Source organism: Lissotriton helveticus, chromosome 9, assembly GCF_964261635.1.
Source record: "Lissotriton helveticus chromosome 9, aLisHel1.1, whole genome shotgun sequence".
Classification (NCBI taxonomy): Eukaryota; Metazoa; Chordata; class Amphibia; order Caudata; family Salamandridae; genus Lissotriton; species Lissotriton helveticus.
Genome location: NC_136070.1, coordinates 732,477,391 through 732,500,642, shown reverse-complemented (window position 1 = coordinate 732,500,642; position 23,252 = coordinate 732,477,391). Strand labels below are relative to the sequence as shown.

Below are 23,252 nucleotides of genomic sequence, written 5' to 3'. Positions count from 1 at the left end.
ATGATTTCTAAAACTTAAACTCGAGATGTGTTTCATTTTAACTAAATAAATAAATGATGGGTCCCGCTGCACTCTCTGGTATATATAAATTATTCTTAAAGTTATCGTGTTACCCAAATTTGGGTGCTCAAGGTGATCACCTCCAAGTCCTTGAGGTGCAAAATATAAACGTGTCTGACGCTCGTACTTGCTCCAATTTTCTGCATTCAAAATAACTCGGGGCTTAAACCCCCCGTTATAGCATAGTCTAAGAGCCGAACAGTTTATCTTAATAGCACGCTCCTTACTTTAGCCTGGTCCTTCCTATCCAGCGGTTGTTCTCTAACACTTTTACGTTTTTGCACATTTGCTTGAATACGTTCACTAACTAACAGATTTGTATTCCTTTAAGCTGTTTTACATTTTGTGCCATTACAGATCAGCGATAGATTGTGATATTTACATTTTTTCACAGATTCCCCCTGATGAAGTGCAATGCACGAAATGCATAGGGGATGCTTACTTTCGTAAATCTACAAACATTTGGATTTTCCATCATTGTTGCATATATACTATTTGAACTATGAATTCCAAATCATATGGGGAAATATGATGATGATAAAAGGAACTTCTAACAATTAAAAATAGAAGACTACGACCTACACATTTAGAGTCTACCAATTTCTTTTACAAATATATTATGCGCTGGGTGCTTTTGGAGTGCACAAGGTTAGACCTTACACGGAGTAAGGCTTCCATATCTCATTTTAATTAAAGTCATGACAGGTTAAATGCTGTTTTATTTGGATTACTATGATTAAGCAGGTCTTAATCTCCACCCACTAACTTCTACTAGATGATCTATTGACCAAATAGGGGAGTACCTTTGTGTAGGGTTTTCCAGGTAATATGTTGGTATAGAATAGCTTGTATAAAATTTAAACCTAGGTACCCCGCTAACCAGCAGCTCTACCTCGGTTGTAATTGATTCAGATGTATTGTGCGTTTTGTTTGACTTGCAGTGTTACGGGCCCCATCGGTGAGTAAATGGTGAATACATCTGGGTTAGAAGAAATAGGTATTAAAGGTAGTTAGAGAACCACGCTGGATCAATAGCTATGTAGCTCCCAATTCAAATAAAGATTTCAGTTACAATGTTCAGGAAATCGTTTCACCCACATCTCATCCCACATCAGTACCAGAAAATGCAGAGAATGATAATGATACTAGTGAACAAGTTGACACTAGGTTAGGGCCCCCCCCCTTGCATTTCGGGTGCTTTGCAGTTTAAGATCTTAGGTTTCTTGTTGCTCAAATAGGTTATATTTATGTATGTTACCCTCGTCTTCATTGCTTGATTTTGCTTCTGGGAAGCTGTCAAGCTGTCATAGTCGTTGACTGTCACTCATAATTACACTAAAATTATGAACATGTCACATTGTTGTAATATTATGTTCTGAACATCCCCTTGGCTATCTTTGTTTACCACAAACACATAAGCAATCTAAAACCTTGGCACCTATGGCAGCTTTTCAAAACTTTTTTTAATTCATTAGGAAACGAACAGTAGGTCGGAGCTAAGGCCCTCTCTCAGTAGTACTTCGCAAACCTTTACTTATTGATCGCATTAAGATATGTATAAGCCCTGTAACACTAGAACGAGCACGGATAGAAAGAAAGCATGAAGACTTCAACTACCTAACATGAGGCGCATGCTCTGCAAGAGCCCAATCAGGAGAATCGTAACAAGCGCGTATCGGAAGTGCAGTTGTTCCTACTACTGAGGCGTGTGCGATTGGATAAACGTCACTGAAAGTCATTTTGACCTTTGTTGTTAATAATTATGTCAAGTTGCGTCAATCGGTTTGGAACCTTTAGCACCTAAACCTTCTTATTAAGGAGTCTTTACATTTCGTGATTCTCGTCTTCAGTCATCTGCCTAAAAGCGCCAGCGACTGTTGTGAGCGTACTGTCGAATAAGAAGGAAGCACAGGACGTCACCGGTCATTCTTTGATAGGTTGTATTTACTGGGCGGAGCTATCTGTAAGAAGCACTAGTAATACACCCAGATAAAGTAGAGTAGAAAAGTGACCAAAAGTCGCCGGCCGGTGGCCATTTTGGAATGGGAATGATTACTTTTACATTCAAAGAACGGCTTTCTGTAAAGGACGGAAAACTCACACATTTTCGTTTAGATCATTTAATCGGGACACCTCGTATTTTATTGTTCGTAATCTTCATTCCTAAACTCATTTTGTTATATGTGCGGTTATTTATTATCTTTGGAGTAAATGCAGGACGGAAGCTTGTTTAAGGCTTCTTTTCGTAGAAGATTGTGCTTGTTTTGGATGTCAGATCTCGCAACCCTGTTTGATTGTAATCTTCAGCAACAGGGAAGCACAGGCTGTAAGAACGAAATAGGCAACATAGGTAGCAGTAAAGAGAAGAATGAGGCTGGCACCAGTTTGTAACCAGCAGGCATCATCTGTAGTAGGAGAACAGTAAATTGGCAGTGTGTACATCATGGGAGTTTGCACCAGCAGAGGAGTAGCCAGCTGATACAGAAGGCACAGACTTCATTCAACACAGGACTATGCCCGGCTGGAGCAGAAGAAACGTTCCCAGAAGATACAGGCAGCAGTAGAACAGCAGTCAGCGGGCACAGAGGCAGACCCGCAGTACCAGTAGAACAGAAGAACAGCTTGCAGGCACTGATTGCAGCTGAAGAGCAGGTAGCGGGCACCAACAGCTCAAGGAGCCAGTAAGAACTGACAGCTGCAGAAGACCAGGCAACATCATACAGTAGCAGTGGGTCCGATAAAGTCAGACACCACGATTAAATAGCAGAAAAGCAGCGAGTGGGAGAGACGACCAGCTTCGGTCAATGGACAGAGTGGGGATCATGTCGCTCTCCGAAGAAGAAGATGATGACCACCTGCGCAGGGCTGCCGGAGAGCTCGGCTATGCTCCTGGACTTTGCTGGATGTCCCTGGCTTCCTGTTTCATGTTGGCCTGCTCCTACGTAGGCAGCCTATATGTGTGGAAGAGCGACCTGCCCCGGTAAGGGCCCTCCGCCTCTGTACATATATATATTACGCGCTCGCTATTTACGGTTGTATTAACACACTTTCGGCGTACTCTGAGAAATCAAGCATGCTGTAGGCACATTACATAATTGTCAATCCACGCTTGATTGCATTATCCGGTTTGCTGCCACCTCTGCTTTTGCACTCTTAACTTTGGGCACCCAAACTGTTATAATCTTTTTTTAGATATCTGTTCTTGCAGATAAGTGCATGGTCACTGTTGTAAATTAAGTACACTCCGAATAGCACGTACTTGTAGAAGATTTAATGTAGCAGATATATAAAACCCCACGGCACACGTTCAAACCCCGAACTCCCCACATGGCATTATGGAATGTAACTATGTCATAATACAGTGTGCAGCTTCAGCCTGCCTGAAACTGCCTAAACGCATAATAAAAAATACCACAAAACAGGGGAAACCCGGTAAGCCAACGGCATCTGGGTAAATAACATACAATCTAAAGTATAACGATGCCTTAGGTCTGATTCAAAAAATCTTTATCTGAAAGAGCAATATAAATTATCTCCTTCTAAATGCAATTAATAATTTCCAAGAAAATAAATGTTGCCTCATTTATGTACCCCCATACCCAATTCCATCTCAAAACACCAATTTCTAACTTATGCTTTATTTTTGCGTTTGATTAGAAAAATTCTGTACCACAACGACTTATTAATTTACCAAACAGTATTTAGGTACAATCACAAAATAAACATCTATATACACACATTACTTCTATACAAATATATATATACACACATATTTTGTATCTCTTTCAAAACATGTTAGCCCAACAAATTTTTTGAAAATAAAGGATGCTATAAAGATGTACAACTAAGCATTCCTAAGCAATAAGATCTGACCAGAAATCAACAAAAGAGCAAACCAGGTCTATATTCTTTCGACCTAACTTCTTATGATCGATCATGGCAGTGGACTAAAGACGATGTCAAACAAGCACTAGGACGAACGAGTGGCGACCTATTACAAAAAAACCTGTGGAAAATAAGAAAAAGGAATTGATTGCCCCCACGTATTCAGTTGGAGTTGAGTCCGCATTGACTAGAGGGAGCGGCCTTTATAACATCGATAGAGGAGAATTGGATAGGACATACGGTTTGGAAAATAGAAGCCCCCTACCTCCCGTATTTCTCGTGTCTGAATAGTTCACTTGGAAAAGAACTTCGCCGTCTGTTGTCTTCAATTTGATTTGAGCTCACCCATTACGACGGATCATTATTAGCCCTTGTCCTGATGAGGCCCGTAGTGAATGGGCTGAAACGCGTCGACACCCATGAAAAGACACCAGTGCTAAAAATAGTTTACGTTGTGAAAATACATATTTAAAAGAGTATAATAAGAAGTTAGGTCGAAAGAATATAGACCTGGTTTGCTCTTTTGTTGATTTCTGGTTAGATCTTATTGCTTAGGAATGCTTAGTTGTACATGTTTATAGCATCCTTTATTTTCAAAAAATTTGTTGGGCTAACATGTTTTGAAAGAGATAAAAAATATGTGTGTGTATATATATATTTGTATAGAAGTAATGTGTGTATATAGATGTTTATTTTGTGATTGTACCTAAATATTGTTTGGTAAATTAATAAGTCGTTGTGGTACAGAATTTTTCTAATCAAACGCAAAAATAAAGCATAAGTTAGAAATTGGTGTTTTGAGTTGGAATTGGGTATGGGGGTACATAAATGAGCAACATTTATTTTCTTGGAAATGATTAATTGCATTTAGAAGGAGATAATTTATATTGCTCTTTCAGATAAAGATTTTTAGACTCAGACCTAAGGCATCGTTATACTTTAGATTGTAAACGCATAATAACACATCTTATCTTGGGGATACAATAAAGACAACGGCAGAATACGCGCCCATAAGAGTATAAGACATGACAAGCAAGTTAAGGGAAACAAACACACTCGAGGCAAAATACAAGACGAGCAACAACACAAACAGATACACAGATGAAAAGCAAGGGACGAGGGTGTGGCCTAACGGTTAGAGCAGTCGACCTTGAAGCTGGGGAACCAGGTTCGAGTCTCAGGAGGGACGCTCAACATCCTGTGTTTCTGGTCAAATCACTTAATCTCCCCGTGCCTACCAAAGTAAGAATTTCCCTCCAAAATTAGCTCAAGTCGCTATACCTTGTTTAATGTATGCAGATGATATCGTTATACTTGACCAGACCCCGATAGGTTTACAAAGATCTTTGAATGAATTAAATCTGTATGCAATCGAACAATTCCTGACGCCAAATATTAATAAAACAAAAGCAATCCCTTTCAGTGGCAGAAGGAAGCTCTTACCTTATATCTGGTCTTTAGGAGATGAACCAATACAGACTGTAAGAGAGTATGTGTATTTGTCAGATACAGCCCACCTTTACCACCTGAACTGGAAGGCAGATTCCCACGTTGGGGCTTTACTGAGATTGTACCACTCCACGGGAAATAGACATTTCACACCAGTGCTGGAAGTCTATGGTATGAAAATCCCTCCGATTTTATCGTATGCCATGGAATATTCACAAATTAAAACATGGCAATCTATAAAAGTAAAGGAAGGGACCATACTCCGAAAATTGATAAAAGTGGCTCAGTCGGTGCCAGTTCAAGCCCTGCATCTTGAGCTATCGGTAACGGGCTTCTCTACCAGAGTAATCTCAAATATTATTAGGTGGGCTTACAATTTATTACATGCAGCCCCAGACACCTTAAGACATTTTTTAAAATTGGAGACTTTCAGAGAGGAAGCAACTGGGTATACTTTTAATAGGAATATGGTGAAAGCCTCGAGGTCTCTCAATGCACGGTCGCACTTTTACAGGAGTGGTCCCCAGCACACCTGAAATTGTTTTTAAAACATTTGGCCCCTAGAATCAGCTTTGAATCTGATAAAGAACACTGCAGTCAATTGAAGCACTATAACCGGTATGCAGAACAAATAGAATTTAAAACCTATGCTCCCTATTTGCGATTTCAGTTGAAGCATGGAGTAAGGCGTTGTATTCTACTCCAACGCTTGGGTATTTATTTATTTATTTATTTTATTTTGAAAGTTTTATATAGCGCGGACAAGATCTTTGCAGATATCAGAGCGCTTTACAAGGAAGGGGTAGATGAGGGAACATAGTCAAACAGGTAAGTCAGTAACGAAAGCAAATCATATACATATGTATCAATAATACATATCAATAATACAGTTCATACAAATAAGCAAAGCGGTCGAACAAGTAGTACAGATCGGTCCAGCGTCAAGTTTTTTCCTTCCGGATACTCCCATTAGCCACTTTTTTAGCTAATTGGGATGGTACTAATAATCTCAAAGGTTTATGCGAATTATGCAAAGGTGGCCAACAAGATTTTCTACACGTTTTATTAATATGTCCTAATGTGAGCATAGTTGCGGCTCGTCAACGTTATATAACCCCAATTCAATTAAAGTATAACGCAGGCTCTGCCCAAGACCTGACCAAAATGTGTAGTTCTCCCATTAATGAATTTGTCTGTCATCTGTTTAAGTTTTTAAAAAGCTTTTTGCAGCTGTTTTAAGTTTTGAGCACAAATCCGAAGATTTTACCATATCTAATCCTCGAATGCTGTATGAGTAGGTGGTAGAATATTGCTACTGTACCAACTTGTAGTGAGCCTAGAAAGCCAAAGTCTTTTATCTAATCATTTTTATGAGTATCTAAAATTATTTTAATTCTGTATTTGTTGATCTCAGTTGAGGTCTGGATCAAATAAAATTGTACTGTTACTGTTCCCCGTACCTACCAAAAATGAATGTGTCCATGTAACCTAACTGGTGTTCATGTAGAGCGCTCTGATACCTTTGGGTCCAGTTTGCGCTATATAAAACACTTTAAAAATAAATAATTAAACTTGCGCTACAGAAAAAACAAAATGGAATGCTTACTTACCAACATATCCCCCCAAATAGCCAAAAGGCCTCCTCACTCTTCCCTCCATCCTCACTTGTGAAGCTACCATTGACTCATCTCCTCTTCCCAGCACATTTTGGGTCTCCTGACATTTGTCCCCTCCCAGATCATGTGTGAATTCATTGTCCCTCATCAATAACCATTTAGAACACAAACCCAGCGTACCAGCCACATCCACCAAACTCTTCTCCAACATCCCTGGTATAGGGCTACTCTCCTGAGATTCCAAGTTTGCCCTTTGTCTAATTTGAGCCAATTGCCACCAAACATTTTAACCTCCTAGGGGCCTTGCAACTTGGTTAAACCTTTTCCACCACCCCCGGCTTTAACCATGACCCAATCTCGCACTGAAATGTTTCTCAAGACTCTCTTTCAAGCACCCTTTTGTCCTTGCCAACCCTTCCCGCATCCAAGACAGAACCAATTTGGTTCCTGGTTGCCTGCCTCGCATCATCTGTAACAGGGTTTACCTTGTACTGGTGTTGACTGTGGTGCGATAGGCCCAACGCATGTCCATAACCGCATCCTTCACAGAAAAACCCACACTACATGCCAACTGTATTGTTGCCTTTAACTGCCTGTTGATCCTCTCCACTAAACCGTTACCCTGGGGGTTATACAATGAACAACATGCATGTCTCACACCAAGGGTGTCCAAGAAAACTTTTGTGTGACGTTAGTTGTGTACCATTGTCTGGGAGTAAAACAGGGGGTATGACCTCCCTTCTGAACACCTCTCTAAAAAATAAAAATAATGGTAGAAGTGGTGGTGACCCACTCCATGAATGCTACCTCCACCCACTTGAATTTTGTATCCACAAAAATAGCCGCAAACCTATCCTGGTCAGAAACAAATGAAAAAGGCCCAATAAAGTCTAAGCAAACTTTCTCCCATACCTCCCTCGCTTCAGACATATGTTGTTCCTCATGGAATTTTCCGACTCCCACTCTCAAATGCTTTCCTGAAACTTTACAAATTATAGACTTCTAAATCCATTTTTTCACCTGGCTGTTCATCAAATACTTTCTCTGACCCTTTTGGTGGTTAAAGTTTGACCTAAGTGACTTGTCAGGCAATGTCGACAGACAGTCTGCCACCCTATTCTTCATTCTGAAACATATTCCAGCCTACACTCGTACTCCTGCAACCTAACAGCCAATCTTGCTAACCTCCCTGAGCAATTTTTTGTTACCCCAGGTCCCAGCACTTGGAGTTGGGGGTTGTAATTCATTCTGAGGATAACCACACCTCCCCATACAAACATCCTAAGTGGGCTGTGGCCCAAGCAGCAGCTAATGCTTCACTTTAAATAATGGAGTAATTGCTTTCCGCATCCGTCAGTAAATGTGAGGCAAATGCTATGGTATTCTCCTCCTTGCCATGTATTTATGATAAGACAACCCTAATTCCTACCTCACTGGCATAAATGGTGACAATGGTCTTCAAATCACTTTGAAATGGTACTAACACACCAGCATGTGCAATATTGTATTTGACCAGAGAAAACGCAGCTTGTTGTTCGCTGCGCAGGAATTTCTTACCCCTCCTCATTACCTCCCATGGAGGCAAATCCCGTACATATTTGGAGTACCACTCCACAAAAACCATGAAGGACTGAAGTGTGTCTATATCATGTGCAGTGGCAGTGGCAGTGGCAGCTCCTCCGCTAAGGCAGAGGAGCATCACCCCACTCACTGCTTTGCAGTAGTCAGATAAAGGAAAAATAAAAGTATATTAACTTGAAGTTATGATCATTTTATTTCCTCCTGCTGCGCAGGCTTTGTGGGGTGGGGCGGGGCTGCTCTGCTCACAGAGCAGAGGGATGAGTGGTGGGCACACTAAGTGCCCAATACTGTTTGACCGGCCAAACAGTCATGCGCACTTTGCATGTTCTCCACCCAGGCTTCATTACAGCCTGGGTGGAGAACATGTTCAGGCTCCCATTCCCCGGCTGAGCGCCGAACCACGGCACTCAGACCATTGCAGCGTTGTGATTGGCTTGAGGGAGCCTGAGAACTTCCTGCTTTCTGTTCCTGGCTTGAGACCAACGCGTCAGAGAGACGCGCGATTAGGTAAGTGTTTGTATTTGTTTAATTTATTATCTGGAAGACACTTGCAGGTGAGCATAATCCGAACGGAAGTCTGTAACACTGGAAAGTGTCATCCAACGGCATAAATAAAGTAAGGTGCGTGGATGGAGTTTAACCTGATGATATGCACTCCTCAAGTCCAGTTTAGAAAAAGACCTCCCCCAGAGAACATTAAAATAAGTTCATTAATATTTGACAATGGGATTTGGCATATCCTTCTCTAGATCTTCTCATGGAAACCTCTGAACCAGCAGTCCATACACTGCTGGTATACTTCTCTGGTGCAGCAGCCCTATAACCGAGTATACATGTAATTTCTGTGCAACTTTTTGTGTAAGCCACAATGAACAAGCTGTATGGCTTATTGTTCTCATTGGTTGGAGTAGACCAAACCAAACCACTCCCACTTTGAGCAATAAAGTTCCCATCAAATTCTCCCATTTCAATTACTCCACGAAGGCCTCACTATACTAGCAGGAACAGTAATTTATAACCCCCCTGGCCAACAAGTCAATTTTAGCGCTAAATTACTCACCCAACTTCTACCAACTTGCCTAAAAAACAATAACTACTTCGTAAGCGGAGATTTTAATATGCACTATGAGAAAAAAGACACTCTAGCAGTCTCCCAACTGGAGAGTGATATGAGGATCCTTAATCTTAAACAGTGGATAGAGGGACCGACCCATACAGCTGGGCATACACTCGATCTACTCTTCTCTAACATCGAAGCCACAGACATTCACGAGACCTTGCCATTAATTTGGACAGATCACTCCCTCATAGTTTTCTCACTGGGTTTATCCATTAAACCAATGAAATCCAGGGTAACCCATCATATTTCTAACCGAGCCTGGAGGCTAGTTAACAAATGCACCTTTGAAGCACATTTTTCAAATACTAATATAGAGTTCTCAGATGACACCACAGTTTGTGCAGATACAGCCACTCTTGAAACTGAGATTCATCAAACGCTAGACAAACTGGCCCCTATTCGGAAATCCCGGAAACGGCCCCATACGGAAAAATGGTACACCCCACAATTAAAAAGCCTCAAGAGGGAGTGCCAGAAACTTGAACATCTATGGAGACGGCTCAAAAACGAAGCAAACAAACTAAGTTATATGCTCAAGTTGAGTTCCTATAATCTCACCATAAAGATTACAAAAAACAATTACTATTCCCAGCATATCAATGAGAGCTGCAATTCAGCCAAAGAACTTTTTAGAATTGTTAAGGAACTCAGTAAGCCGTCTAGCACACCTCAAACCCTTACCCCTTCGGTAGAGGCCAGTGAAAGAATTAGTGCTTTCTTCACCGAAAAAATTAGAAAGATCTACACCACCTTCAGTCCCCAGAGTTCCTATAGTACAACCAATGTAACCATTACAGCCCCGCCCACTCCCTATCCGGAAGTTACACCAACCCTGGGCAGCTTTAGCCCCTCACAGTTGATGAGGTTCTGAAAGCTATGAGTACAGTAAAATCAGGATCCCCGTTGGACCCCTGCCCCCATTTCGTCTTCTTAAAGATTGCCTCCACGCTCTGCCCCCTGATCACCCAGCTTTTTAATAAATCCCTAAGAACTGCCATCTTCCCGGACTTATGGAAACATGCAGCAGTGATTCCCCTCTTGAAAAAAGCTGGGACGGACGTCCTTAACCCCGAAAAGTACCGCCCCATCTCTCAGCTCCCTTACCGTTCTAAGGTTTTAGAGAAATTGGTAAATGGTCAGCTGACTAAATATCTGGAAACAAACCATCTCCTTGATCCCTCCCAGAGAGGATTCAGAGCCAACAACAGCACTAAGGCAACGCTGCTGGCTGTGTCGGACAGTGTCAGATCATGCACCGACCAAGGAGGGGCGGTGGCTCTGATACTGTTGGACCTGTCAGCAGCGTTCGACACGGTCTCCCACAACACCCTGTTGAACATCCTTTATGAAAAAGGAGTTCACTTTACTGCCCTAAGCTGGTTACATTCATTTTTGAGTAACCGTACACAAGCAGTGCATATGGGCCAATTTCATTCCAAACCCAGTCCCATCAGATGCGGGGTCCGTCAAGGTGCCTCATTAAGCCCCACCCTCTTCAATGTCTATATGTCATCATTAGCTAAAATTGGCAGGAAGTGGGGCATTGGCATCTGCTCTTATGCGGATGACACACACCTGATGGTGGCCCTGGACGAAAAACCAGATATCACCAAATCAAAACTGCATAACTGTCTTTCTGAAATGGCCCAGTGGATGCACACACATTGCCTGAAACTGAACGCTGGCGAAATCCTATTGTTCGGCGGCGCTAAACGAGTGTGGGACGCCACCTGGTTGCCACCCACCTTAGGCAAGGCCCCCACCCCAAAACAACACGCAAAAAACCTGGGTATCATTATAGACGACGCCCTGACCATGAAGAATCATGTGCGATCCCTCTGTGGCAAAGGCTTCGCTATTCTCAAGCTTTTAGTCAGACTGTTCTCATGGATACCACTGGACTGCAGACGCTCGGTAACATAAGCTTTGCTGGTTAGTCTTATGGACTATGGCAATGCCTTATTTGTAGGCATGAATGAGCATCTATTCACACGCCTACAAGTACTGCAGAATGCAGCAGCAAAACTTGTCTGCAATAAGGGAAAGTTTAATTCCGCCTCAGACTGCTTAAAGAAATTGCATTAGGCTGCCGATGCGCCAGAGAGCAGTTTTCAAACTACTCAGCCATACTCATAGAGCTCTCTACAAAACAGGCCCTAGAATACTTCAGGAAAAGATCGAATTTTATGTTCCCACAAGAAACTTGCGATCGCTTCAATCAGCCCTCGCCAGAACAAGACGCATTAATAAAGCACGGACAGGAGGTCGCTCATTTTCGTACCTAGCAGCAAAGAGGGGGAACGAGCTTCCTCAAGACTTAAGACATACCTCTAACTATCTTCAGTTCCGGAAAAAATTAAAAACACATCTATTTCCCAAACGTTAAGCTTCCGCATACTAGCGCCAGGTTGGCAGATTTATCAGTTCTAGCATCAGCGCCTTCATATCCCTTGGGATGAGTGTTGCGCTTTACAAATAACATAAATAAATAAATTAAACAGCAGTACCAGGGAGAGCCATGGTCATTCTTCTAGACCTGCCAGACAGTAGACAAGCATTACCTCATTGTTGGGTGTATTATTCCTTGTGGATGAGTTTTATTTCCCTTGCCACACCTGAACAATTCCTTAACTGACATGCTTAATTGAAAATCAGCCAGAAAGCAGTTAAGAATCCGCAAAAAAAATTATCCACTTGTTCCAAATCCTGTAATTAAGATATTTCTTCCCTTAACCCATGTTACAAAATACTTTATTTGTTAATAGTTTCTTTGTATAGAGGGACATACACCGTCACCGTTCTTCTTCATCTTCTGTACTTGCAAGTTTTAGACTGCGGGTGTGCAATCCTAATGTTAGAGACAAACATTTCTCAGGGTATCATAGTCATTGGGACTTCTTTCCCACTCTGCTGGCACACTTCCCCTTTGAGTTAGTGACAGTCCTTGACGAGTTTGGGCTCTGTGCTTACTCCACCTGAATCTGATTGAAAAGGAGATGCCCCATTGAGCGCAAATAGAAAGCCAATTGACTGGAGGGAGAAAAAACCCACCAGCTATTCCTCCATGGAAGTGGGACCAAGGGTTGTTGTTGAATTTATGTATAATTGTAATACAGTGTTGTTACACCAGAGGGTGACAGTCTCCTCAGGTGTGGTAAACGCTATATAAATGCAATTACAATACAATACAATACTGCACAGTTAAGGCAATAGGTTAAGACTCGGGCAAGAATGAATAGGGATAGTAGATGAATAGTAAGCATCGAGGTAAGCACAAGGATAATGTGTTTCTAGCATCTTAGATCTGCTTGTAGTGAGTTACTTACTGAAGGAACAGCCTCTTAAAAAGATTTTGTTGGCGCAGATGGGAATTTGAGACCATTTCATTCTAGTTGCAGAACTTCATTTCGTCTGGGGTGTTTTTGTGCCTCTAAATATGTTTAGAGTAGAGTGGAGTTATGACGGTTGTTGATGTTTGAAGGTGAGGCAAGAAAGCTTGAACTTTATTTTTGGATTCAGGGGTAGCCACTGAGCATCTCTTAATACTGCAGTTATTTGGTCATGCTTTTTGAAATTGTTGATAGATTTCCTTTTGAAAGGACGAAGGGTCTCTGGTTGTCTTCCTGAAGCATATCCACATGCCAGGACAATGAGCCACAGAGCTTGGTGGAGCCCTTCTAATCTTGGAGTAGACGAGCTACCAGTAGTACCTGGACAAGTTACTGACAAAAAAGATCCTGTGCAGGTAAAGTGTCTGATTCTGCTAACTGGGCTTCTGCATGATTGCAAGGTTTCTATTTGTATTGTCCGTTAAGATGTGGAGAATCACTACCATCAGCCCCGCTGGGTGGGTGTTGCTAAGCTCCTCCACTCATCATTTATTCAAGGTGGCCCATAAGATCCCGGTCTGGCACCACCAGCTGTAGAATATTACTGCTTCTGTGGGTGATTCCAGATAGTGTGTTTTATGTAAGATCTCTTTCTAAGAGACTGCAGTACAAATGCTACTTTAGGCACTCTGCCATCCATTCCTTGGTAGATATATATATATTTATTCTTATGGTAGGTAAGCAAAATGAACAACAGGAGTGAGGGTGGAAGGTATTTGGACAAGGGGAGGGAGGGAACAAGCAGCAAGGACAATGGGAGCATTAAAAAAAAGTGCTAAGACTCAGCCAGCATTGACTGCGTCACATCACTTTTATTTTGCTTATTGCGGGTGTGTGAAACACTGACAACAGGAGTGTTAGGGGTAGGAGGAAAGAAGAAACACTGACAACGGGAGTGTTAGGGGTAGGAGGAAAGAAGCAACACTGACCAGAGAAGGAGAGAAGAAGCATCATAGACAACTTAAGTTTGGGTAGTGGGAGGGAAGAAGCAGCACAACAACATGAGTTTGAGAGGTGGGATAGAAGAAGCAACATGGATAAGGGGAATGGGAGGGAAGAAGCAACACAGACAACTGGAGGGTGAGAGGGAAGAAGCAGCAGGGACAACAGCAGGGCGCGCGGTGGGATTAAAGACGCAACACGGACATTGGTGGGCCTGAGTGGAGAAAAAGCAACATGGACAAGGAGTGGTCAGAGGCGGCTGGTGTAATTTTAAAAAGTGGTGAGGCATAACTGCAATTTTTTTCATGTGTGCAAGAAAAGCAGGTTTTCCACAGTGGAGTAGCTAAACTTGAGGAGGCCCCCCTGCAAGGTACCTGGAGGGGCTCCGCTCCTAATTTAATCAGGAGCTCTCGGTCCAGAGTACTGTACCGAGGGGGCACTCTACAGCGTAGGGCCCTCCACACTGTGGGGGGCTGCGGGGGCCTGTGTTATGCCACTAGTTTTCTACCCAAGAAATGTTAAAACATTTGTGTATACTGGTGCAATTTTCAGGACTATTTATAAAGGAAAACTCATAAAATATTTATTTGAATTGCTGGTTGACCCCAAAATAGGGATACTGTACCAGGCCAAAGAACGCTTAATCCCCCCTTTACAATGTAAGACACATAACCTAGGATAATAGACGTCCACAAAGAGACACTTGCAGTTTTGTTCCTACCGGTCTACTCAGATGCACACACATAATCAGTGCCCAGTATGCAGCACGCTCTCTCTGCTCTGGTGCTCAGCTCTTGTGAGGCTCTGTCGGAATCAAACTTCACACGCATCATTGCATGGATCACCCATGGCTTGGCTCGCGCATACTTTTCTGGATGGCTCCTCCAGCTGATCTGATAATAACCATTCCTTTGTATGATAGGGGCGCAATTGCTCAGTTATAGCGTCCTACACTGTGAGCATGAATGCCTCATAAAAAATACAGTGCCCTTATTGCATTGATGTAGCACACTGAATTTTATGACTGCCTTGTGATCTTCCTGTAGATACATTATCTTGAACTGTATGAAGGAGGCCTGATTGTGCACAGAGATACATCTCTGCATTGCAAGCAGAATGAATCGATAGCTACCTATACTGTGCAGAACTCACTCACATGCACATGCTTCGCTGTCTGTATGATGATACAGGCAAGAATGAATCGATTGCAAGACATATCGCAGTGTGCTGCATGAGTGAAATGAATGTGCAGATGTAGGGCCCTGTAGTTTTAGAGTGAACGATTTGAAGTATAACTCTATATCCTTCACATGTGACCAAGATGCAAATACAGTGCCTCGTACTTTAGTGCGGCTGGTCCTTGTGCTGAATAGTTCCCCGTATAATAAAAGTAATGGAGGTGACTCGATCATGTTGCACCTGAGATCTGAGGACTTTGGGTTAAAAGCGCCCATTTAATGCTGAGACCATATACGTTTCGGTGCATGTCTGTTCCCTTCACATGTAGTAATTCAGTTCGATTCAGCTTTAATAGCACAGAGTCACTGCATTTGAAGAGAACACAGGTTCAATGAGACATGTTCTAGACTGGAGCTGTTCTGTCCCTAGGTAGCCTAAAAACCACGGCAAGGAATTATTATTTATACCTCGAAAAATAATACTCCACTATGAAACCGTTTGTGTTCATGTATTGAATATCCGAGGTAAGGCTTAGTTTCATTTTCAACCCCTGGCCCTGTAATTTCTTTTCAGATAGTCCTTCAGTGCTACCTTCGGGGCACAGAGGTTTGCGCCAGAGACAGAAATACACATCAGCATGTTTTATTCATGAAACAAGAGGCTTTTTTCATTGGATAAGTGGCATGAATAAAATACAATCTTGATGACTTTATAGCCCTTATGATATACAGATCTGCGACATTTGCTAAACTGAGTACAGCCAGCGAAAATAACTCCGGAATATTTTTTCTTAATAAAACAATCTGTACAAATTCCAATGAGTGCTCAGACAAAGGCACCCAATATGAACACTAAATATATTTTCTTGGGATGATGCGAAAATTATCTGTAGTGCTTTCTTGATGTTACCTTCAGTTACCGTTCTTACCTAGTTGTCGTGTATTTCTATAGGTTCTGATTCGATCCCCCTATTCCTGACCCTATTCTGGTTAAACTTACTAGCTAGTTAACTAACAGTCAGCCCATGAGGCAAGAAATCCCCCATGATGCAGATACCGTTATCTGACGCAGTCACACTACGGCACAGGAACGTGTTATCTGATTAGGTCATAACGCTTGAGATCTAATTAGACAAGCGATATTCCTCCAGCCCCTGATAAGGCATACGACGTTCTCATAACAAATCAAACCTATGACAACCTGGATAATCCGTGCGGCCATTGTTTTGATTTCACAGAGAACTTTAGTAAAGAATGTGCTAACGAGCAAGTCGTATGACATCTTTATTGACGTACCTATGTCCATCCTTACGTCAATCTCGGCACCTTTAAGGTATAAATATTGCCGACCTTGCCCTATGCAAACACACGCGTGGTGACAAGACGGAGCAGCCATACTTGCCGAAGCCGAGAGCAGAAGCAGACCCCACAGGCAGCAGCCCCGCCTTCCTGACGCGCTGAGAGACGCGCTGCTATCTCAAGCCGAGAGACCCAGCACCGGCGCTTCTGGGCAGCCCTCGCAGGCAGCCTGGAATATCGAGAGCAGAGAAAGAGATACCATTCCTCATTCATCCTAAATTCCAGGTACAGAACTGAATAACCCCTCCTAGAGAATTCTTTAGTTATTCACTTGGCAAAAACAAACTTAAACTAAACTGTAACTTTCTACTCCCGCCCACGCATTAGACTTAGGTCAGGTACACGGGGTAGGCGTATTTAGAAACACCAGTTGAGTACGTTTAGTCAAATGTATATGTGTATGTAAATATATTTTAATCATTCTAAACATCATATGGCTCAGAAACCATATCAATGTTTTTACAGTATTATTTTATACTATTGCTTCTAATGTATGCACTTTACTTAACTATAAGTATTGCAATAATATCGATCCATTTCTCTTGTACGAGAAAAGAGACTGATCAATAAATAACATCTTTTATTGAACACGCCCGTCTCTTCCTTTTCTCTACATTCTGATGAGACTAAGAATGCACGTACTGACTGAGTAAAATAATTGCCTTGTGCTCACACGACTCTCGAGATTGACTCTTGATTAGGGGAGAGCAAAGTTGTCATGTTCTATGGTTGTCAGAAACTAAATCCCTTCTTGTCTAATCAGGGGAGTTCATCCTTCCTTGAACATTCGAGAAAGTTTCTAGCGAACTCTGAGCTTAGCTGGCAAACCCAAAAATTAAGTCTAGTATCGACAGTAGTAGACCTAGTTAACGTCTGGCCTAGGCCTTTACTGCTGTAGGTACTATTCCAATGCGCAGAGCCTATTGGGAAAATAGGCGCTACACTACATAGTAAGAGGTCGTTTTTGTTTGTCCTCTTGCTCCAAGGCTTTGTTTATGTTGGTGCTGCATGAAGGTGCATCAGTATGATTAGTCCATTCCACTGCACCACAGAACGGAAATTAAGCTCTCTGGCTGGAATGCTCTAAACAGATGCACAAGGCGCAGAAGCCTGTGCAGTGTATCTGTTTAGAGCATGCAGCATGTCACCTGATGCCACAGAGTCAGCAGTAAAATCTCTGACTGTGAAAAGGAGGTCTCACAAACTGGCATGCCCTCGCTCAGCCTCTTACAAGCAACCCAAACTGATTCTGTAAATGCCCGGGGCTGTTTAAAAACATGAGGCTGCCTCACTTCATTAGTGGGCAGCCTTTGAGGACCCCCTTGTGTGTAGGACAGGGCTGGCTTAATGTCCGCCTAAAGGGGCTGCTTAAAAATATCAGAACTAAAAACTATTTTATAGGCACATGTGCACTAGCGGAGGTGTTTAAAAAAAAAAAAAAACCTCTCTGCCTGACACACGTGTGCGAGTTTCACATCGGGCAAGCCGTCCAAGGCACTACGTTAGTGCTTTGTAAAAGAAGTGTGGATGGTGATTGCTTTTTGCAATTACCATGCACATGGCTGGTAAAATTGGAAGGGCGGCGCTTCCCCGCCCTGCACCAGGTACCGCCACTGGGGGAGGTGGAATGGCATAGAACCAACCCGGGGGAGGGGGTGCGAGGCAAACAAGCAACATGGCAAGGACAACAGGGGAAGAAGAAAATTGTACCTCAATCAGAGCATGAGCAGCAGGACAGTGATCAAGACGAAGCAGTCCGTACTTGGTCGATGCTGTACATGAAAGAAGAGAAACTAAAGCCGTCGGGTGTTGACTAATTAGGAAGCATCAAATAAGGGTGACAATAAAGCCCACAAATGGTTAGCAATAGGCGAGTTCCTAGCCCCTTGTATACAGTATTTCCCGCAAGCGACAGCACATGTGCGCTGTCTTAGGTGAGACCTACCAATATCTCTTGCAAGCGTCAGCTCATGCATGCTGTAGTAGGCGAGACTTGAGCACAACGTCTCTCAGTGCAGTGCTTTCAAATCCTCTCTTTACAACACAATTAGTCTTAGAATAATTTGTGTCTTTTGCCACCACAGTATGGAACACTAGTTCAATCATTAGACCCATGGACCCATATGTCCCTAGGACCCTTCCAAAGCAAATGCTATTTATAGCCTTTGACAGTGCAGAAACCCTTTCGGTGACAGCATCCTTCAATGTTTTCTATGATTGCATTTGAATACTGCTTTGGCCCGGTTGAATTACATTTCGATCAGCGGTCAGGATATATTTTACACAGGTACTCTAGTGTGCATGTCTTGGTTGAAGAGGTTCCTTGAGGAAAGTGGTTCACTTGTTTGGCAGTCATTATCAAAGTAGATAACTGAAATGGAGGACTGAGAAAGGCATTTAGTCACTCAATACGTCTGTTTGAGTGCTTTGTTTGCACAGGGTAAAATACAACCAGACCACTTTTCTAGGAGATGTTTTTGCATTCCAAATACTTAAGGGCAACACTAGGAAATGACCGCCTGCCTCCAGCAGAGAGTATAATTTCCATTTAAGTTAACGTGTTTTAAGAGGCATATCAGAGCTTTGTTCAGATCTCCTCTGTTTTCCAGGAGGTCGGTTCTGTCACTCTAGATATGTACTGGAACTAGCCTGCAGCTCATCATTTCCACGTATTGTGCTATTGCAGCAAGTATGCCTGTGTGTGGTGGAGCAATGTTTCCCTTCACAGAATGCCTCTGCCTTCTATATTGGCGTAATATACCAAGTGTACACCTGCATTCTGTACTGAAGTGCTCTGCTCCCAGGCGTGTCTGCCTTCTTCACTAACCTGTCCTGTCACCAGATGCCAGGCCTTCTGCTGCACTAGGATCACATTCACTGGCTTGCCTTACTTGTTGCATTCCTGCACGCGCTGAAGCCTTCAGGCATCCTATTGTATGGGTATGCTCCACTGCTGTGTTTAACCAAATCAGTTTTGATGAGAAGTACGTCTTCTGTTAGGTAAGTGTTACGGAGTGTAGCATTACGTGCCAAATGAGAGGGACAAAAATCGAGTCGCGGTTTGCGTATCTACATAGATCATTTATTCTGTTGGGACTCATATGACAATATATCTATTTGTGTGAATTGCCTGATAGGCATAGCTGGTGCAGTATCTGCACAGAAGTAATCCTGTCCCATTAGGTGAACAACACTTCTCACCTTCTGCTGGGGACCCAATAATCCGATACCCGTATAGTGAAATGGAAGAATCCTGCTTTCATGCTGTACTAAGGACACTAATCTCCCACTGACAAAAGAACAACATAATTCTCCTTCATAGTTATAGCAAGGGCATGATAATCCTTCATCTGTGTTGTCCAATGGACACAGTAATTTTCTTCCCTTCCGTAGAATTTATACTATAATCCTTCTTCTGTTACAAGAACACAATGATTTTACTTGCACGATAATCCTTTAGCCTGCTATGGTAAGAATATTAAACCTTCCTTCATTATGTAATATGGGCATAGCATTTCCTCCCCCCACTGTAGCATGGTTACAGTACTCCCACCTCCCCACTGTTATTTGAAGGAGTATTTCTGCCCTGCTGTAGTTCGGATACAAGTACTTGTGTCCTGCTATAGTACAGACATGGTAATCACCCCTCCCAACTTTAGTGGGAATACAGTATTACACGCTTCATGCAATGGATCACTCAAATAATGCCTGCTGGAGTTGCTTATTCTACACTGATTTTAGTACAGATGCAGTAAAACCTCATTGTGCCCTAAAGGGCATCTTAGTCCTTTATTACTACTGTATTGTAACCCAGTAATCCTGTTGACCCCTGAAATAAGTACACCATCACCCCCCACTCCTGCCGTAGGATGTACAAAGTAATTAATGCTCCATTGCACTGCTGACACTGTCATCGCTTCTCCAAGGCGTTAGATATGGCACTTATTTCGACTCTGCAGCAAGAAAAACAAACCTACACGACAGGGCACAGAAAAGTCCATATTTAACTCCCTCTAGCTCATTTATCTTAAAACAGTTTAATGCCATGCCTCCTTGTGTGAAACAGTTTTAACTGGAATTCCTCAAGGGTCATACTAAATGATTCTGCTAGCCAGGGTCTTTCGTCCCCCCCAATGCCCTGGGATCACCTTAAACCTCTTCAGCCCTCATGTGGGCCTGTCCTCCAGTTTGAACAGCTCTGCTCTGACAGATGTTGCTTAATTCCTTTCAGCAGGAATGTTTGGGTTCAGCCCAGAGCAAGCAGTGCTTAGTTTCTTCCAGGCGAGGCAATGTTGAATTCCACCAGATGAGGCAGTTTTTAAACCCTTCCTCCCATTTCCGTTAGTGAGTGTTTAATCCAGGCAGCTCAAGCAGCATTTAATCCAGACTGGCCAGGCATTGATAAATCCAGGTTGAACAGGCAACGTATAATCCCTGCTGATCAGTCCGTTTTTAATATACAAAGTACAGTCTGTTTAAACGCCTGGTTTAAATAGCATTGAATACTTTCAGTCAGTTCGTATTTAATTCCTTCACGTCAGGCATTATTTGATTCTTCCAGAGCTAGCATTCACAAATGCTGCTGAATCCAAAAGTATTACATTCCTCTTAGTTTGGGCAGTTTCATATACAAGGATCATGGATTGTTTGTGATAGTCCTGTTCTATAAAGTTAATTAAAGCCGAGGAACATCTTAGGCTCTTAACTCGTCAAACTCTCACTCAGTGGAGGTTGTCCTTGCCCTCAACCAACTGTCCCTGGTATACCAATTTAATATTGATTTCAGAACATCGTTGTACCAGAATTTCATGGACAAAATATTGAGGACCAAAATATTGTTTAGGTATGTGTAAGTTTACTTTAATTAACTCCACATATATTACCTAGAGGTATATTCCTGGTATGTGGACGTGGAGTTAAGAACAGTAAATCTTTACTTACATGTATGCACCTACCTTCTTATTCTTTTGCTCCTCAATGTTTTGGCCTTGATATTTTGGTAGTATGATGTGTCTGTTGTTGATATTTGACATGCAGTTCCGTCCTCAGTCTTTGCATTGTACTCTAGGAGTAACACTCATCACTTCTTTCAAAGGGAACTGTCTCATGGTTAAGGTTTAAAGTCAGCTAGAAGGATCAGCAATTTTTGTTGACTTGTGTTTCTGGAGACAGTCGAGTATAACCACATCGGTGCTCATGACGAGCTCAGCTTGTCATGAGGCACAGTGGCGCTGTGCTCATGACGAGCTGAGCTCGTCATAACCACTGCGGAACGCCCATGCGGGGATAATTCCCCTGCTGTGCTGGGTGTTCCATTAAATGGGCGTGGTCATGACGAGCTCAGCTCGTCATGAGCACAGTGCCACCGTGACGAGCCGAGCTCGTCACAAGCATCGTGGCGCCGCGCGTGGCCCCCTCCCCCCCGTGGCGAAGGAATAAACAGAGACTGGACTATTGGAGCATCCGGTGATTTCCATGACAAAACACCCAGCCTTCAAAAGGATAGGATAATAATACGTTTATTGAGATGTATTTCCATAAAACACAAATACTGGGATCATTAAATCATATGACAATCACATTAACCATCATCTTCACATAACATCATTAAAAACTAACCCTTGATGTTTTACAAACATAAAAAAATGTGCAGTACCAACAGCAACATCAAAAAAATACATATTCACCAAAAAGGTAATTGCCTCAGACTATGACCAAATCTGATTTAAAAAAAACAAACATATTTTACACTTTCTTTTACGAGCGAGTAGATAAGGACAGTCAATAGGAACATGGTAAATAGAAATGTCATTTTTAAAAAGCAATTACATATTCCCTTATTATCCCCTTATCCCATTGTATCATTCTGGTCGAGAAAGAACAGTAAGTTGTGGGAAGGTCCTGGCAGTTGGGAAGCTTTGCTGACTTGAAAGACTGCCCCAGTACAACTTTTAGAGATGTGAACTGTTGGACTTTGTTTGTATTCACTGCAGGTGCTATTGCTCCAAAATGCCTATGAAACTAACACTGGTGTGACTAGGCCTTTGTTACACACATCGCAGGTTGTTTCAAGAAAGAGTACTGAACCTTATTCTTCAAGCAGAGAACATTTTCGCAGTGTAACCTGTCTGTTACAGACAATTTTGGTTAGGGCGTCTCTTCCTTTCTTCTCCTTTCCTCCGGCCGCCCTACACTACTACAGCACCCCCTCCATTTTGATGTTGGCTTATGACCCCCATTATATAATGCTTAATAGCTTTGCAGCCAGTTTGAGCGGTATAAATATATACATAGAAAACACCACTTCCCACCCTGGCACTGTTTCCTACCTTTGCCCTATTGCAGCTGACGTGCTCCAAGGCTTTTGAAGTCTGCTTTATTTTAAGTTAATCTTCCTTTGCCCTTTTCAGGGACCACCCTTCAGTCATTAAAAGAAGATTTACCAGCGTGCTGACTGTCTCTGCCCTTTCGCCTCTCTTTGTGTCCGTGTGGAAAGAGCTGACGGGAATTAAGGTAGGAAATCGCAGAAGTGGAATACCTCTAATATTATTATTCTGTCCAACCTCTCTGTTTGCAGGAACTGTTTCTGAACTCATAATTTTTACTTGGTCGAAGAGCTGTGTGTAGTAGCCTTTTAGAGGCTAGTCTCAAACCACCACACAACAATTTCAGT

General features: G+C 42.5%; 1 protein-coding gene across 2 annotated transcripts in view; it reads left to right on the top strand.

Annotated features, from left to right (window-relative positions):
* Positions 1 to 2,326: 2,326 nt before the first annotated feature.
* Positions 2,327 to 23,252, top strand: part of RCE1 (Ras converting CAAX endopeptidase 1) — a 207,763-nt gene continuing 186,837 nt past the window's right edge. Inside the window, exons 1-2 of one of the 2 annotated variants that reach the window (XM_078660861.1) lie at positions 2,327 to 3,040; positions 22,990 to 23,092. In XM_078660861.1, coding sequence (XP_078516987.1) covers positions 2,865 to 3,040; positions 22,990 to 23,092 — 279 coding nt within the window. In that variant the 5' untranslated portion in view covers positions 2,327 to 2,864. The remainder of the gene's footprint in view (positions 3,041 to 22,989; positions 23,093 to 23,252) is intronic. The other variant, XM_078660862.1, reaches the window with a different exon arrangement.